We start from the raw sequence: 18,359 nt of genomic DNA on the forward strand, positions 1-18,359 counted from the left end.
TGTTATTTCACTCAATTATGTATACCTTTATGAATATGACACCGACCCAATGTCATACGGGTCATCGCTTCAAACCCATGCGTCTATACTATAAATATATACTATTCCAATAAATGCATATATAGACATGCCTCTCTGCAAAGTGAATACATCTAATCTACAAGATGAGTTGCGGCATATTAACAGCATACTGACGATAATAATATCAAGCTGTCAGAGTTTTAGACGAATGATAGTCGTGCTTCTTGTGAAAAAATGTAGACATTTTTGGTGAATGTGTCCTTATTTTGGTGTGACAGGGTGTTATCGATGCCGTTCATCAGTGCTACGAAGCAATGCTGCAGCTTTGTTTGTTTCTCTTCTGACATATTGACAGCCAGTGTTTGTGGGAGTTGTGCAAATTCAGCCTGGTTCAGCAGAATTAGTCCTAGCAAAGGGCGGCTGATGCTCCAGGCACTGTTAGAATCACCACTGAGTAGAAGGTTGAAGATCATAATCATCGCACGGCGTAAGCATCCGATATTTGATTCCAAAAACAGCCGCGCGGGATGAGGGGTGCCACCAGTAACAGTACTATTCCTTTCGCTGTATACATGTGTGACAAAGTTGTCCAGAGCGCTTGCGCTCGAGAGCGATGTTGAGGCTTCGTATGAGCAGAGTCCATCCATGCATACATTGATCAGATGAGCCACATTGTCGGAGCTTAAGGATAGCAATTGTGGCATGAACAGTTTTGTACTTATATCCAGGAAGGAATAAACTGGATGCAGGGACTTTGAGTAGGCTTGGAGGTCCTCAATTGGAATGCTCAGACATAGCTGGAATGCTAGCCTTAAAACATCATCCAGGGTGGCGTCTCCATAGATTTCGAAGACTCCAAAATTGACGTATTCGCCACCTAATGTGTGCTCAAGCACCTGTAAGCAAGCAGCAGCACCCTTGTAGATTCTCTTATAGGTTTCGTTATTTCCTGTTACAAGCCTAGATCCTGGCGAGGCTTGTTGTATCAACTGGAGCAGCTTAACTCCATAATTCATCACTATTCCGGAAGATTCTTTGAACAACAGTATACCATTGGCCGATGTTTTATCGAATGTTATTCTATGTCCACGATTGTCCAGTAATTCCGCCAGGCACTTGACTAGCGGCAGCATGATGTCAACGTCTGACCAGCACGCATCCACTATACGTTTGAAAAGATGAATTCGAGATTTACCAGGTTGTTTTGGGGCATTAACAATCCAGTTGAAGAACATTTGATATGCCTCCACGGATACACATGATTTGCATATACCTTTTAGGTCTCGCATCAAACCTATTATGGTTTGCTTGCATTCTGGCGATGCCAGCATTGGCGGATTAAGGTTCCACAGTTGGTCTATTACCCTTGTGTGATACTCCATGAAGCTTTCGAATTTAGGTACGCTATCGGCGTTTTCCTCATCGTTGCTCAATTCCAACAGCAGCAATTTAAATAGTATGCTGTAGTATATCGTTCGATATCTTCCGTATTGCGGAATATGCAAAAACCTGAATCCTTGGTCAGCATGGTTAACCAGTGCGAACCTAAGCGTTTCACACTGCAGTATCAATCTGGCAGACACTACTAGATGCGGTGATCTATCAGCGTAATGAACGATATCGATTCCCGATGAAAGTTCCCCAAAGAAAACCAATGTCTTTTTAACAACATTTTCGTCCGAGACGCGACACTGTAAATTGAAGAACACCTTTTCAACTAGGCGATTCAGGAGGTATTGAGCACCATCCATCCCTGGGGGACACCCGGGGACTTGAGAGAACCTTTCTCGGCAATCGCCTGATATGCTTCCTTTGGTATGTTCACTGACGAAAAACTTTTTGAAGTAGGTCAAGAAATGGAGATACGACATTTCCAGTTTTGTGTTATCATTTGGTGTGGCATCAGTGGCTGCCATGTTAAGGAAGACTTGTCCCACTAGTTCTATGTTCATTGTCTGGAGGCACACTGCCGTAATATTTGATTCATCACCGGTCAGGCGCAATGAGCTGGATCCATTTAACATTGCACCAGCAAGTAGCACTAGCCACGCCACCTTTTGTTCTTTGACTGCGGCGTAATTAGGTGTATTTGGCATTTTTTCTAGTGCCTGGAAGGACTCTATTATGCGGCTGCAGACAGCGCGATACTGGCACCTGCATAATCGGCTAAACAGATCAGCCTGTTCCATCCTCAGTATATCGTCTTCCAAGGGGTCGTCGAAGTCCAGATCATCCCTTGCATTGACCACTATTTCTGCCATTGTCAAACGGCTCTGAATGAATTCAAGTGTAATTTGTAGTATGTTTGATTCCAGGACCGTTGGGACTTTGCCTCGCATATAGGCAAGTGGCACTACCATGTGTGCCCATACTCCCAGCAGGTAGTGCTTGCTATTAGGCATATATTGCCAGTTCTTTAATGCTTCCATGGTGAATCCATGGAGCTGTTCAATCCACATTGGAAATGCGGAGCTCTGTAGTAATTGGCTCAGCTGGTTCGATGCGTTTATTTTACCAAGAAGCCTACACAATTCATGATAGCACTCATCGTTGGCAAGTCCAGTTTTATTTCGGATTATTTCCATTGTACCCAGCATGAAGCTGTTGATGTGTGAGAGGTCTTCTGCCTCTGAATTGAAGAATGATTTGCGCAATGCCGCGACTACAACTAGGCATTTAAGGCAGAGGACGGCGCATGCAACACTTTTGTTCCAATTTTGCGCATACAGTTCGAATAGAATGCGCGGCACCTTGTCGGTCCTCAGTACGTCCCAACTTTGTGGTATCATAACTGTGCTCTGTTCTTCTGAAGTATCATCTGGCATAGTTGCCAAGAAGTCAAAGCTCAGGCAATTGTAGCATAATTGCAGTATTTGCTGTAACATCCTAAGTTCTTCGAAGGCGTCTCCTACTCGTGCTGTTCCGTTATGGAACTGCTCTAGTGTATGTACAGTGACCTACGATAGATGTACTATACAAGATTCCTGTAACTCACCGAAAATATTTTGGGTAGCACTGTTTCCTTGAAGTTCAGAGCACCTCTTCTAAGTTTAGCCACAAATTTGCCCATTTGCGGCTGCATTTCTTGTGTGAGATCAGCGTATATGCTGAGTCCAATAATCCAATGCTGTGTTGTAGCTGCCAGAAATTGTCCTACATGTTGTACCACAGGATGGTTATACACCTCTTCTAGCCATCCTAGTTTAACTATGCGGCAGTAGAGGTGTATGAATTGCCCGAGGACTTCTGGCGCACATTTTAGCATTTCAGGCCCGCGGTTGTATATGTAGTTCAGCAAAAACTCTCTTAGCTCAATTTTCTGTGCATCCGGTACGTGTGACCAGTTGTTTGTTATTACTGTTACGAGTCCCGATGATGCAAAGAGTAGAGCCTGTAGATTAGTGCTTTGGGCAAGGATGTCACGCAGCAGCGGTATTTTCTGCACATCGCGTAGCAGTGGCATCAGAACCTCATGAGCTTCATTTTGTTGCGCGGGCTGTCCGCCATAGAGTGACTGGCAGAACAGTTCGAGCTGTTGCAGGTCCTTCGGGTCCATCGCTTCTTGGTAAACACCGCGAGTGAATCACCGGTGGCATCAGCTCAGGGTTAAATCATAATCCTTAGCGCTACGTGTTTATAGTCGTTATATATAATTTTATATAGTTTGTTTATATCCACGGGAAGAATTCCAGTGTTGAATAGTAACGTCAGAGACGTATCATATGGATGGCACAAGTGAGGCGAACTCGCGCGTGGTAGAGTTGTGTCTAACGGCTTTTAATATCATTTTAGATATCATTTGTCTACATTTAAACAAGATGTGGGTTATGCTATGATGGCCATAGCTCATATCATTAATATAGAAGGCATTGTGTTCTCTACTGTGGATATGGAACGATATTATTTTACGGCTGTATATGTAGAATAGCAGAGCTTATAAATACAAAAAATAAATAGTCCCATTACACACACATTAGCTTATATACGGATATTCTATAGGATTCGCTTTCTTGGACATTAAGTTCTAGATACATGTTTCCATATAGATGTGTAATCAATTAATCTTCTTTTCTTTATACATAGCTTATATTTACTATGGGATATAAACCTTTGATGTTGACTTTCGTGAATTATTTTATTTAAGTATTACCCTAGTCTTTGTTATCGTATCCTCTATTCTTTGACGTTATGTCTTTTGCTATGCGTTTTTAATAACACTCTAGAACTGACACATTAAAGCATTTATGTATCATTTCTGTTATGAGCTTGGCTGTCTTACAGATAAGCGATACTTCGTATATATGGCTACAAAATTGAGTTTGTTATCGGTTAATGTATGATACTGAGAGTGACATTATTCCTTCTGAGGAACGTGACAGCGATATTAAGTGTAGTAATTGCGATTATATATGGTATACAAAATTGCTGTACATTACCATACCGCTTGCTCTCTGACGTTGATCGTATCCCAGAGGAGCTTGTTATACTAAATATTGCCCTTGGGACTCAATTGGTGGTTGATATGTACCTTTACATCTCCAATCCACTGCGATTTATGATTTCCTGCTATCCATATAGCCACATTGGCATATTTTGATACCGCAACGTGGGCATTTTTGAACTCCTATTAGCATATTTTCTTCCTTGCCTTCTGGTGCGGTAAAGTCCAGTATAAGTTCTGGCTGGCTCTTTTGGTACATTCGCATAAACTTATCAGTCTTGTATGGAATCCTTTGTATGCCTGTACCGGTTGCAACTGCTGTTACGCTGTTTGTATCCCCTTCCATAGCACGCAATTTGGTAACTATATCTTCATCTTCATAGCTAACTGGTGTTCTTCCATACGATACATAATCTAGATCAGGTTCTTCTTTCGCACCAGGTTTGTTATATTGTCGTGGTAAACGTTTCCTCTTGAGTGTACCATCCTCAGCTTCTTCCAAGTTATCGGGAAGTTGATCAATAGGGAATACTTCTGGTTGAACCGATACGGTTTGTTGTGCTGCAGCTGTAGCTTTGTGACGTACTGCAGCTTTGGCTCTTGAGAGGTACATTGATTCTAGTGCGTCTGAGTTGCAACGCGACCATATTTTACCATCGTGGCAAATTGTGAACAATTGACCCAGCTCATTGGCCCAGGCTATAGGTCCTGGTGGTGACTTTACTTTAAACTGATGATCTACGGATAGAGTCTTTGCAGATACTACCTTTATACAACCTTTGAAGCCTTCCTTTATATTACGTGGGTTTATCGGCGTCACTTCACCCACAGCAACGTGTAATCCATCTGGGCTTATTGCCATATTTGGGCACATATCACCTCCTGGTACAGCGCATTCTAGCACTACCTTTGTAGGATTTCGTAGGTCCCATAACTTGACTACATCATGGCAGCGTGATATGAGCATGTTATCATCCGGTGATAGCACAGCGCCGATACGGGACATATGTGCTTCCATGTTTACTACTCCGGGATACGCTGTTCTACGGTCCCAAGTACACAATGAACCTCTTTCTGTGGCACCTACTACGATTGATTTCGACTTCAATGTACAGAAGCACAGTGCAGTTATTTGGGCTCTAGGCCCTCTGGCAGCTTTGGGCACGAACGTTTGTATTGCATGTATAGACATGGATACACCTTGCCTGGGTGCGTTTATATCAAAATTCCGTAGTGTTCCATCGATGGATCCCGAAGTGAAGATGTTATTTTCGTCTGGGTCTGCAGAGAGGCATGTGACCGTTGCCGTATGCCCTCGTGTCTTCCTTGGATCTAGCAGATACATATCTCCTTTTGTGGTGTTAAACATATGCTCTCCAGCATCGCTGTAGAACGATATAACACTTCCAATGGCAGCTGCAGCTACGGAATTATCATGGTTCATGGCCACTGCTGTAATGCTCTGGTCCAAATTTTTACTCCATAGCGGTCCGTAACCTCCACTCATCCATTTATAGAAATCCACGCATCGCAGCTCCCCGTCTGAGCCTCCGTACAACAGCCTGGTACCTCCGAAGTTTGTTGTTAGGGATGACGCACGCAATGGCGTTAAACCCGTTTCATCATCTAGCGTCACATCTTCTCCATTTATTAGATTATCCAAAGATGTTTGCTTGATGTTTTTTGCCATTTTATTTGCGATATATTGTATGGAAGTTCACTACCGTTGGGCATCCATTCTGTATGATGTTGCAAGGCACACTGCGACCGTAGCTCGACACATGACAAACACATTTGGCACAAAATTATTACCGGATTCCTAAAATACAAAATGGCGCACGATTCTCCGCCTATTCTTGTTGTCATGCGTTTGTCTTCTCCCGGTTACGAAAGTGCTGCGTGGCAGCTGATCGACGCTTCTGATGCTTTGGTAGCTCTTGAAACGGTAGGTACACTTTATTTAATGTTTTTATTTACCTTTGTGCTATTTTGTGTAAGATGTGTTTGTTATTTTTACATTATATTATTGTTTCAATGTTACTATGAGCCTACCGTTCATATGAAATATCTACGGTGGATTGATGGGTAATTATATGATTGATTCTAGGTGAGCTCATCAATTAATCCTATTAGTTCGGTTATATCACTCCATGTTGCCACTATTCATCACTTGAATGGCATGTATTTATGTTAATTCCATAGCTGTCTACTTATAAAAAGCAGTCGAATGATTTTTTGTAGGAATCCTTGGACCATGAGAGTAATGGTGAATATTTACCTGTGATGGTGCTGCCGCAATATGTCAATGAATGTTTCTTAGGTGAAACGTTGAATCTGTCTTTAATGTTGTACAATCCTAACAAAACGGCTTGCGCCAATGTGAAGCTTACGGTGGAGGTATTACCTGAGAATCGAGATGTCGATCCCGTGGTTATAGATGCTGTGAAAGATATTTCCATAGGTGGCAATAGCGAGCCTCACCAGAGTACCGTTTCTCACAAGTTTACTAGACCTTTACAGCACTTGATGAATTTTATATTGGTATACAATTTTGGTAAGAAAGAATACCAAGTAGTGAAGCGCGCTGTATGGAATGTGGTCAATCCTTTACAGGTTGATTTTGTTCGTCGCACTGATTCGGTAAGTCGTGTTTATACTTGTAATAGACCTTCCAGATCGGTCGTTTACATTTGGAAGCGATTCTTACTAATACATCGACTTTAAGTTTTACCATAAAGGATATTAAGCTGGTTTATGTATCTGAGGATGTATGCTTAGAGCCTCTATTTCCCAAGTCAAGTGAGATCGACGCAGTTTGTGTTTTAAAACCAACTGAATCGCACAGTGTTGTATTTCTTTGTGTAAATCCAGTGACCAAGTTATACCTTAAAGCATTTTGGCAGTGTCACGAGAGGGGATCCGGTGAGTTCAACATCCCGGTTAGCACGGATCACACCTCTCCTCTAATTTACGAGACTGTTTACCATCCGGGTACTGTGCCTTTAATACAGGATTTTAAAATTGTATTTCGCATTACTAATGTCGGCAAAGAGCCTTTGGATGCAATGATTAGGTTTAATGAAGATGGGCTTCGGCCATTGGCTGTGCAGGTAGGTTCCTCTCTTGACGTTGGTCACTTAGTGCCCGCTGAATCGCGTCTGGTTGAGGTTCCATTCATCAGCACAGCTAAAGGTCACCACACCATCAAGGGTATAGAGATCTACTCTTCGGGTGATTTGGTAGTACCAATCACTGATCTCCAGGTCCTTACTGTATGATATTACAGTACTGAAAAACTTGACATATCGCATCATATACCTACTCCACATTACTCTAATAGTTATAGATATCTTATATAATTCGAAAAACATAAAATGGCTAAATGCTGAATAAATCATGTACCAACTGTCTACTTTTATAAAAAGTATCGAGCCACTCAATGGCGGCAAATAGCATCAAATCCAGTTATAAGATGAACTATAACTATTGTTACATTATAATGTGATTAACAGTGCCCACATTTTATAATGATCACTTTAGCACTGCTAGATATATGGAGAATTTACGTTGTCTGTATTCACGAATACTTTTGATAGCATATGTTACGCGTATTCAGTCATTTATTTAAATATTAATTATGTATATTACCGATGCGAAGTGTTATTATTTAGATTCTTAGTGTTGATCAATTTTTCTTTGCAGACTTTTTCGAGGGTCTGTCGAATGAGTCTCGTGCACCTGCAGGTGTAAATGGCGCGGGCTGTTGGCTCCATGGCATATCGAATTTGGTGGTATCTTCTGCTGTTAAGTGAGTATATTTGCTTCGTCCCATTTTTCCGTATTGTCCACGTCGAACTTGCATTGATTTTGGCATGAGTGACTTATCCACACAATCATCAGCTGTAGGTGCATTGAAATCTCGTTTGTAAATTGGCTCAGATCCATCTTCCAGTTTATCCATGAAGAATGCACCTTTATGGTAGTACTTCTGCAAGAATTTGATTTTGGTCTTTGGTGCTATAGGTCCCTTTTCTTGTCTTATTCTTTCATCATCTTCTAGTCTTTCTTCTTCTGTCATTTCTCTTCTTCGTTCAACCTCAGCGGCCTGTTATATCATGATAGGGTATACATCACTGCTTACCAATCGTTCATGTGCATTCCTTTCATTTCTATCTCTAATGATCCTTTTTAATTCACGTATTTTCCATAGTTCATATTCTTCTTCTGTGAGTTCATCTTTATCATCAACACAATTGACTTCATTTTCGATTTCTTGGTGCATGTTTTCGGCAACTAGTGTTTGTATAACTAGTTCTTTGCTTTGTTTGCGTCTTTCTTCTAATCTCTTTTGTTCGGCTTCTATCTTTTTTTGTTCTTCCCGTTCAATTTCTTTCTTTTCTTTAACTGTCAATCTACTTTTCTTTGGTACAAATACTGGTTTTGCCAATGCGTTAATTGTTTGACTCGAAGTTACAGGTTCACTCTCTTCCGTGTCTACATCTGTTAATTCATCTTCTGATTCCGTTTCCGATTGATCTAATAATTCTGTTTTTTGTTCGATTGTTGATTCTTCTTCTTTGCGATATGCCATTGCTCGTGCTCGTATTTCAGAACGATCACGTGGGATGTTCTGATTTTCTACTTGTATTTCAAGTTCCTTGTTTTTATTAATTCCCAAATCCTGTACCTACAAATGGCATGACCAGGGCAATAGACATCACCTACTTCTTCAGCTGGAGTCTCCCTTTCTATTACTATGGTCGCTGCCGGGGCACGACGCCGAACGCTTCCTGTTACATCCTCATTATCAGCACTAACGGAATCTGTATTAACAATATGCCACTATCTATATGACTTACCTTTACTTGCTGTATATCTTGAGTATCTGCGATCTTGTTCCAAGGCAGCTTTGGCGACATCTGAATCCGCATCAGAGTCCGAATCGCTGCTAGATTGACCTTCATTGGCGTATTCGGGCGCCTGTGGACATATTAGGCCTATCTAGATTGTATATACCTTTCCAGGCCAGTATCTCGTTGTCTTTGGCCCTTGAGTAGCTCGGCGGCGCTTAAGAGGGTCTTGCGATGGACTGGGTGGTCTGTTAAGGTCCTCACCCAGAAATCGGAACAGTTCAATGGCGCTCATATTTTGTGTATAATCTGTATAGTTAGCATGATATGTTATGGTGTAGTATGTGGTACCGACACATTTCCAGTTTATTGACGCGTTGGGGCTCAGACGTTGCTTAGAATGTTCCTAGGCGTGTGTTGATTATTGACGATACTGCTGTATCTATTCCGTTATTCTTGAGTGCTTCTGGGAAGAGCAGGTTGATTGCCGTTGGGTACTTGTTTTTGCAAACTTCAGATGCGAGGTGTGTTACTGTTGCTAGGCAGCGCATATATAAGTGTCCATTATATGTTTCTTCTATTTCTGTGCTCTGTGCAGTTTCCATTTGCGTGCAACAGCTTAATGTTGCTGGTATGGTCAATGATTCTACTTTCCATATATTACATAGTTCAAATATCTTTTCCAGCCCCTTTAGCACATATTTCATATTTTCTAGATATTGCAGTATATATTCTGGGTTTTCTGATTCTATTTTGGACGGTTGTATTGTTGGTTCCTTTCCATCGCAGCATAGGAGGTAGAACACCAGTGGTACGTTTTCCTTTTCCCATTGTGTATCTCTGGTTGACCATTGTGATCCTATGCAGAAGTTGCTATGTCTAGATATGAATACACTTCCCATAGGAGCACTGTTATATCCTTTTGTGTCTATGTTGTCTAATTCCTTTCCACAATGCTCGGAACCCGTGTATGATACACGATTATCACAGGTTGTTCCAGGGTCTATATTGTCAAATACTGAATACCCGTTTGTTTTGTTATTTCCTTCGTTGTTGCTATTTTTGTTTACGGTTTGGCAAATATCGTATGGATTCCTAGGAGCTTGTATTTCCCACAATTTGTGTTGTTCATACAGGGGCGGGTATACGTAATCCGTTACGCAGTCGCATATTTCGGTTATTGTGCGGTAATCCTTGCTGAACTCAATTGACCCACTGTGCAGCGGCACCAGTACTGCGTTAGGTATATAGCCATTAACAATGTTGCGCAGGCTATGGGTATGAGGTGTTGTTTCGGTAGTAATATCTTCATGCTGTAATTTGGTCGCCACGAATTCATTATCAAAAAGCGATTGCATCCATCCGTAGTGTATGTCTGCCTGTGACTTTAGTGTATACTTGATTGGTGCATAGTTTCTGAAATCCACGTTGACTCTTAGCGGTACAAAATCCAGTGGTGCTGCATATCCACTTGATTCATACTGATACTTTGGTTCCAATGACACCCTTTCATGCAGCAGCTTTGATATAAATTTCGTGTTCATCTTTTCGAATATTGCTAGGCGATCTCGCCATATTTCCGTTTGGAATTTATCAAATTCTTGTATTTGTTTGCGTTGATTCAGTTCCTTATCGTTGGGTTCATCCGTTTGGATATTATCTGTGCATTGCTTCAGTGGTGGGAACCACGATCGTACAATCTTATCGATTTCGTAGCTTGCAAGGTCTTCTGTGAGCAGTGCCATTAACACTGTTTGTGGCCCTGACACTGACGGCGATATGGCTTTAATATTGGAATCATCGTTAGTCGCAAGCAGAGTGCTGACATCTACTGTTTCCACAGTCCCATCACTGCTCTTGAATAGGTCCTTTAGGTTTCCCTGTGACAGGCATATTAACTTTCTATATCGCTGATTGGTTCCGGGTAGACACCTAAGGGCGTTGACTACCTTAACATTGGTTTTCTTAAGCAGGTTGACAAATGGGTTATCATGTGCCCAGGTTGGCAATATCGGCATTTGTTGAGATTCCATTGTAGAGCCGCTCACATTTTTATGTGAATTGATGTTATATCCTTTTATATTAGCTTTGGAAGTGTTTATGTTAACACAGCTCTTCTGAGGCTTAGTTTTATTCCCTGGTGCATTTGCGTTTAGGGGATGCACCGAAGCATCCAGATAAGCGTTGCTATGTATTGGGAGTCCTACCGAGTCTTTCATTATATGTGGCAGTAGACGTGCTGTTAGTGTTGTAACCCTATTTACGTATTCGCTTGGCATTTCCTCGTTAATTCCACGATTTTGGCAATATGTTTCCACCAGTTGCATGGTTTCATTATATATATCGGTGTAGTCACCGGGGCATTCATATTCATAGCATTCGGCGGTCACGTCCTCAGCGTCCAGTGTATACTCCGGGACACTATATACTGATTGATTGGTCGGCGTTGTCTGAGGCATATCTATATTATCCGTTGATGGTATCGGATTACACTCTGATAATGGCGTCTCATCTGAACCTAGATTAAATGATGCTGAGGCGTTGCATCGTTTGTTAATATCACCTTCTTCTTTCATGTTGACGTGGCTAGTTTCATTGCGTCGTGGTTGTAGAAAACAGACAGCACGTGGCACGTCCATGATCTTAAGTGGCGCCACAATGTTTATTACGTATTGGCTGAACTCGGTGATATTACGATCCCTGAGTGCTGCCAGTTTTGTTGACCATATGGACACCAGTTTGCCATATCTTTCTGAATCGGTTATGTTTTCTGTATCACTGTTTGTGAGCATCATCAATGAGTTAGTCCTCAATAGATTCAGGTGTATTTCCATGCGTATCAGTTTGTTGTATGTTGCCGTTACGTTGGCGTATGCATGCCTGCATTGCTTTTCAAATTCTATCCAATTATAGAGCGCATCTTGGATTTGTGTATACAAATAAGATTCTGGTGTATTTTGTAATCTTTGTGAATATATTGCCGAGAGTTTTTTAAGTTGCGTTATCCACGATTCTTTCCCGAAACCACGTCTTTCTAGTGCGTCTAGGTAGTCCACCATGCGGCACAGCCATCGTAGCTCTTTGAGATACTTTGTCTTCAGATGCCTTTGCGTTGGAATGGTATCATTTTTTGCGTTTATCAATTGGTTATTTATTCTATCTATGCTATCTCCACCTTCTAGCTCATTACTCTGTACACAGTTTCTAGTGTCTACATTCCTTTGGATACCATATTCCCGATATTGTATCAATGGGCTTATACCTTCTGGTCCAGGTTGGCTCTTATATGGATTCTGATCACCATTGGCTCTGCAGCATGGGCACTGACACAATTGTTTACGTATGGCACGTAACCGACGTTCTGCCATGGGCATTACATGGTACGGTCGATCCCATGTTGATGCATCCTTATCCATGGTTTCTACTCCAGATATTATCCGGGCAATATTACTCCATCTTAGGCATGGGTAAACACGTATTCTAATGGGACATGTGCCCACTGATGCCTAGAGGCAAGTAAATCCACCCTATCTCTCCAAAGGTGTAGAGAGTCTTGTCTACACACCTTGTTTGTTTGTCAACACATTCGTGTTGTTGAGTAGGAAGACATTGGAGATAGTATTGTTTGTTTTAAATTTATGTTATAATCCAACCAACTCCCTTGGTTACTGCATGATAAAGTCCGGTCACTGTAACAATGAGTGACGTTGTTTATATTGCCATTTGTTATATGCCCCAACCTACGTCTAAACAATGTACTACTGTCCCCTGGGACATATTCTAGCGCCCTTGATGGGTATGTGTAATAGTAAATTTACCATAGAGTCTACGGTTATGTTAGTGTTCACTTGCCGCCACCATGGCGCGAGGTGTGTTAAGTCCAGTTCGTATCGACGCCAATATATATTGGCACGTCTTAACCAGTACTGTTATGCGATTGTATCCACTCAATGTTGCGCGATATTCGTAACACTGTTTTTTTGGTGTCCATCATGTGCGCCTACGGTTGGCGAATTGCGGTGGTGGCGCCTGTGGTATGACTGCTTGTTTATTGCGGTCACGCGCGCTTTGTTTGAACATGGGCGCGTGCCTTAGCATATCTGGGAATATAACGAAGCGTATTTGTGCTCCTCGTAGGAAAACCTGCTCCAATGCTAGAGTCTTTCCATCCTTCATGACCATAGTAACGCCCTCTAGTAGGCAATTCATGTTATCTTCAACATTTACCTGGGTATAATTCGTCCTTATTGAGGTCAACATACCAGTGTGCCACGGTACAATTGTGAATTTTGCATTTCCACAGTGACTATGTGGCCTATGCCTTCATAGAATAGCTTCACTGGGGTACCTATCGACATATTGAATGCGATGTATCTATTGTTTATGCAAGAAGGTCGCTGTTTGTAGAACTTTGGTATCACTTTGCTATTTCGTGGTATATGTTGATTCCTTGCAGCAACAAGTTTAGAACCAAGTTTGTGGTAGTAAATACTCAGAATTTATATACAATTATGTATAGAATAATTGATATTAACCAGGCTTTATGCTTTTGGAAGATCCCGGTGACCGTACCATGGGGGGGCAGTTGGTCGGCGAGCAATTGGATTATCCAGGTTACGTGACTTTATTTAAATATGTATATATAATGTTGTATGTATATTAGTGTGTGATATTTTCGGGTCATTGCTGAAAAGTCGATTAGACATTTGGAATGCCTATTTTTGAGACCGTGTTGCTTTAGTTTGTTATTTATATTTGGAAAATAGTTTTTATCATACACATGTTGTATTGATATCGATGGGATGCGTATAGCTTTGTTATTGGTACTTTAGCAGCAATGTGTGTCACTTGGATTCCCTACTGTTGCGCACACCGCTGCGAATCAAGTTTAGTTACGCGTTAGAGGGGATTTTACACGATATGTTGTTATTTGGCAATTACTAGCTCATGGAGTTTTTTCTTGTCGTCCATGTCTGGACGCGTGTCTCTGGCGACGATGTGTCGATGTATGGAGACACAACGGTGACGTCTAGACTTTCATATGGTCGAGATCACTGTGTACGAGCGTATATGATAAAAGTTTGAGATATATGTGATTTGGATTTGATTCTGAGGGTTACGATAGCCCTTGCAGCGTGGCGCCTGTATGTGTACGCGAATACTCCGTCTGTGCCTTCATCTTTGTACACAACGGTATAGGTTAACATTACTTGGCATAATATGGCAATACTTCTAGAGTTCGCTTGCCATACTAGATCAATATATCGACTGTGGAATATTGACTATATCCGTTGGATGCAATTTTCTTTTTTTGTTATTTCTGTAGCTTGATATGGAAATACCAACTGGCAGATCTTTGGTAAAGCCAATGGAGGTCGTGGCTAGGCTTTTGATGTACCATGCGGGTCCAACTGAGCTTGTTGACTTTGAGAAGTGCGCCTATTCTGAGGACACTATAAAGATAAAAACTGAGAGCAGTCCTACTTCTGACGCCAGTCCTGAGGACAGTTCCTATGTTTACATTATACAGAATGGGCGTAAGTTGCACACAATCGCTGAGCGCAATCTCCTTGAGGGATATTTGGAACGATATCCCTTATCTATGGTCCTTGCAAAGCTTGTATGGTCGGACAAGGGTTGCTTTTTATTAAATCCTGACATTGAACGCCCCTCAGAAGTTATTTACGATTGTTACAAGGTGATTAACTCTCATCTTTACCGCCGTGCTTTTGGTTGCAGGGCTGCTCGTAAGCGCATGGCTCATGCTTTGAAGGAGGGTGACCGTATTGTTATGGGTCGTGCTTCACTATTGGTACGTCATTTAGCTCGCAAGCCTGCCAATTCACTTTCTTACATCCACGACTTGATGACTTCAGACGATCCACAGAGCCCTGAGGGTGGTGTATCTGATGTTCCATGTGTTTCCGCGGCTGAGTCAAAATCCGATTCTCAGGAAGCTGCTTCTTCGGTTTCCACTGATGGAAGCTCGGCGGCTCCCACTGACCAGGATTTGCGTTTTTGTCGTATCTGTCTTGAGGATGAGGCTTCTGGTCCTCTGGTTGTACCTTGCCGGTGCAAGGGTTCTATGAAGTATGTACACCTTGGGTGCATTCGTACCTGGGTACAAGGTCGTTTAAAAATAAAGGACGATGAAGGCCGGCTACAACTAACATATTTTTTGCAGAATTTGACATGTGAATTGTGCGGTATTCCATATCCTTCTTACCTAGATGTCGAGAGTGTATGGACCGAGTTCCTGGGCATAGAGGAGCCTTCTCCGCCGTATGTTATCCTTGAGCCTGAGCACAGCAATAATGTTGGTCTCCACGTTGCCAGTTTGGCAACCCAGCCAGTGAACATTGGGCGCAGCGGTGACTCCGGGATCATTCTCCATGACATATCAGTTTCACGTATTCATGCTACTTTGCACTTTAGCGAGGGCCACTTCGTCATCGAGGACCGCAGCAGCAAGTTCGGGACTATATTACACATTGGCAATACATTCAGGATACCTATCGAGCGTGGCGAGCCCGTTGCTATTAAGATTGGCACAGACGTGTTATGCATTGAGGCTCGCCCGGAACGTTTAGGCCTGTCAGCGATGTGCTGCTTCTCCTACAATCCTAATTCCGTTAGGGTTGTTCTATAGGGTGGAACGGTGAATTACATCTTTAGAATGCAGTCAGTGCACAATGCCTCTCACCCAAATTGGTGAGCGTTAAATGGCGCAACGTACGTGTAATTATCGTGATAGAGTGCATTACATATGGGTAGTTACTTGCCAGAGTGGATGTACGTGTTTACCCCTGTGGCTGGGATGGTACACAAGGTGTCATACCCTTGCCTGTACCCCTAAAGCTGCTTGGATATAACGTCAACACGTTTGGCGGCGTCCATGGCATTGAACTTATCCTTTAGTAGATGAACTATTTTATACCCTAGTGCAATGTGATATATATGTAATACACCTACCATTTCTGCGTAGGAAGCGTGCTTTCAGTACCATTGCACCTGATGGGCGCATGGAGTGTCCAACGGTATCACTCCGCCGATACACCAGGACGGCGTAATGCACCCCTTGCAACTCGAATGAAGCGTTTATTATGAAGCCCTTGTATTCCGATGCAACAGTGGCTTCAATTCCCAGGGAGCTTAACGACTGCATAAGTGCATTCCCAGTTGCATCGCAGTGTGACTCAAGCTCTTGCTCTGTAAACATGGGCTTCGTCAAGTTCAGTATGCGTAGGGTATCGGGGTTAACCAACGTCTTGTGCACTGTAACATTGTGTGATAGCATAGTTGGATATAGAGCTCTACAGTCGTACATCTAGTGACCTACCTTGCACCACCTCGGATAGAGCTGGGTAGAGATGGACGCATCGCGAGTTACCTCGCACGTGGTCTATGTCTATCATGGATAGGCAATTGGCCCAGAAGCTCACATCATAGAAGCGGTGTACCGCATATGCCCAGAGGACGCGACTTAGTTCATGGGCTGGAAATTGGTTAACACGGCTAAGAAGAGGTATCTGCAAACCCAGATAAAGGGACTCCTTCCCTAGAAGGTGGCCGTACGACCAGAGTAACTTGGCCAAGCAATCTGCAGGCAGTTCGTCGGAGTATCGCAGGGCAGACTCCTGGATACATTGGTGCAATGTGGGAGAGCCCGTGTTTACCCTGGCATATCCCTCAGCCAGCATCGCAAGGTCCAGGCCGTTGAAATGCTGAATTGCGTCAATAACCTCGCGCTCTATGTGATCAGCAAATCTGGTATCCAGGGGTTTCAGGGAAGAGAGGCTGTGCAGTGCTATTGACAGTTGACTTGGTGTCATGTTGCTGCAGGTAGCCATGGCTGCAGATTCCAGGGCATCTATTAAGGCGTGGGATACATACTTCGATTGAGCAAGTGACCATAGCAGCATTGACACATGTTTGGGCGGTAGCTCAGAGCAAATTGGCAATAGACACGGTTCAGCACGACTGAATGCTTCCGGTGCGACATTGGAGAATTTAACCGTGACCCACAGTAAGTCGCATAGCTCCAGTGGACTTATAGTCCCAAAATCCAGTGACAAGGCGCGTTTAAGCAGTGACTGGAATACTGCGGCGCTGCAGGACGAGGGATGCTGCCCATATTGCGCTAGCACAGTTAATACACCCTGGTCACAGAACAAATCCTCATTAAGTACATGACGTATACACCCACGAAGGAACAAACTAGATGCATGCTTGGCATTAGCCAGCGCACGGAAAACAAATAAACGCTGAGTTGGGCTAAACTCAACAAACCGAGTTAGCGACACGTGACACAGCAGCTTGGCGAATTCAACGTTGGTGCTCTGGCACAATACACAAACGGCCCTGCAAAGGTCCAATAGATCCAAGTGCCAAAGGCAACCTGAAAGTATACGTTCACAGTGTGATTCTAACACGCGATTGTGGTATCCGCGGATGTATTCACCCAGCCTCAGGGCATAGAGCAATTCAGTTATGCCTAGAGCATCTACCTTTGATAAAATATCGGTGTACATAGAAGCAACTGCAGCAGGCAATCTCATTATATGCGAGCTTCCACCCCAACCATAGAGACTGCATTGGCAAAAATCAGTACAAGGCCATAGGTCTTGAGATACTGCATCATGTCTAGAGTTCGCTCTACATGTTAAAGCTACAATACGCGACAGAAACAGCAGCAACTGCTTCGGATTCCAACGTAACCTGGATTCTAGAAACAATGTACATACATCATCTACCCTCGAGCATAAACTCAACTGCTTTGCGATATCGAAATTAACTACCAGTGACCCTGATCCAGGCAGTTTAGAAGCCTGAACAGAAGTTTCCCTAGTTTCCTCAATGTCATCGGGAATTGGCCTATCAAGAGTTAGCACATTACGACGTCCAAGAAACACTGGTCTGTGAAATACAATACGCAAGTTGTGGCCTAAACGGCCACGCCTAAGTAACATATTGCACGAATAGTGGCATCATGATGACGGCAATCGATAATAACTGTCTTCCGTTACTCACGGAGAATTACGACTTGC

General features: G+C 42.8%; 8 protein-coding genes across 8 annotated transcripts; 2 read left to right on the forward strand and 6 right to left on the reverse strand.

The window, feature by feature from the left end:
* Positions 1-205: 205 nt before the first annotated feature.
* BBOV_II002360 (uncharacterized protein) lies at positions 206-3,698 on the reverse strand. The gene is made up of 2 exons (XM_001609710.2): positions 3,017-3,698; positions 206-2,978 (listed from the first exon to the last, which is right to left on the reverse strand). The coding sequence occupies exons 1-2, from the start codon at positions 3,575-3,577 to the stop codon at positions 222-224; spliced, it is 3,318 nt and encodes a 1,105-aa protein (XP_001609760.1). The 5' UTR covers positions 3,578-3,698; the 3' UTR covers positions 206-221.
* An 824-nt stretch (positions 3,699-4,522) lies between these two features.
* BBOV_II002370 (WD domain G-beta repeat family protein) lies at positions 4,523-6,192 on the reverse strand. Its single transcript, XM_001609711.2, has one exon. The coding sequence runs from the start codon at positions 6,150-6,152 to the stop codon at positions 4,575-4,577; it is 1,578 nt and encodes a 525-aa protein (XP_001609761.1). The 5' UTR covers positions 6,153-6,192; the 3' UTR covers positions 4,523-4,574.
* Positions 6,193-6,279: 87 nt separating this feature from the next.
* BBOV_II002380 (uncharacterized protein) lies at positions 6,280-7,784 on the forward strand. The gene is made up of 3 exons (XM_001609712.2): positions 6,280-6,407; positions 6,704-7,102; positions 7,138-7,784. The coding sequence occupies exons 1-3, from the start codon at positions 6,294-6,296 to the stop codon at positions 7,738-7,740; spliced, it is 1,116 nt and encodes a 371-aa protein (XP_001609762.1). The 5' UTR covers positions 6,280-6,293; the 3' UTR covers positions 7,741-7,784.
* Positions 7,785-8,101: 317 nt separating this feature from the next.
* Positions 8,102-9,637, reverse strand: BBOV_II002390 (micro-fibrillar-associated protein 1 (MFAP1) C-terminus containing protein). Its single transcript, XM_001609713.2, has 5 exons — positions 9,479-9,637; positions 9,322-9,442; positions 9,188-9,285; positions 8,604-9,149; positions 8,102-8,567 (listed from the first exon to the last, which is right to left on the reverse strand). Exons 1-5 carry the CDS (start codon positions 9,605-9,607, stop codon positions 8,148-8,150), a joined length of 1,314 nt encoding a protein of 437 aa, XP_001609763.1. The 5' UTR covers positions 9,608-9,637; the 3' UTR covers positions 8,102-8,147.
* Positions 9,638-9,651: 14 nt separating this feature from the next.
* BBOV_II002400 (uncharacterized protein) lies at positions 9,652-12,760 on the reverse strand. The gene has a single exon (XM_001609714.2). The coding sequence runs from the start codon at positions 12,726-12,728 to the stop codon at positions 9,708-9,710; it is 3,021 nt and encodes a 1,006-aa protein (XP_001609764.1). The 5' UTR covers positions 12,729-12,760; the 3' UTR covers positions 9,652-9,707.
* A 455-nt stretch (positions 12,761-13,215) lies between these two features.
* On the reverse strand, positions 13,216-13,821 carry BBOV_II002410 (putative Small nuclear ribonucleoprotein SmD3b). Its single transcript, XM_001609715.2, has 2 exons — positions 13,575-13,821; positions 13,216-13,539 (listed from the first exon to the last, which is right to left on the reverse strand). The coding sequence occupies exons 1-2, from the start codon at positions 13,668-13,670 to the stop codon at positions 13,303-13,305; spliced, it is 333 nt and encodes a 110-aa protein (XP_001609765.1). The 5' UTR covers positions 13,671-13,821; the 3' UTR covers positions 13,216-13,302.
* A 147-nt stretch (positions 13,822-13,968) lies between these two features.
* On the forward strand, positions 13,969-16,059 carry BBOV_II002420 (RING-variant domain family protein). The gene has a single exon (XM_001609716.2). It carries the CDS (start codon positions 14,645-14,647, stop codon positions 15,959-15,961), a length of 1,317 nt encoding a protein of 438 aa, XP_001609766.1. The 5' UTR covers positions 13,969-14,644; the 3' UTR covers positions 15,962-16,059.
* A 78-nt stretch (positions 16,060-16,137) lies between these two features.
* On the reverse strand, positions 16,138-18,326 carry BBOV_II002430 (uncharacterized protein). The gene is made up of 3 exons (XM_001609717.2): positions 16,652-18,326; positions 16,285-16,587; positions 16,138-16,250 (listed from the first exon to the last, which is right to left on the reverse strand). Exons 1-3 carry the CDS (start codon positions 18,279-18,281, stop codon positions 16,165-16,167), a joined length of 2,019 nt encoding a protein of 672 aa, XP_001609767.2. The 5' UTR covers positions 18,282-18,326; the 3' UTR covers positions 16,138-16,164.
* Positions 18,327-18,359: the final 33 nt, after the last annotated feature.

The sequence above is a fragment of the Babesia bovis genome, chromosome 2 (assembly GCF_000165395.2).
Source record: "Babesia bovis T2Bo chromosome 2, whole genome shotgun sequence".
Taxonomy (NCBI): domain Eukaryota; phylum Apicomplexa; class Aconoidasida; order Piroplasmida; family Babesiidae; genus Babesia; species Babesia bovis.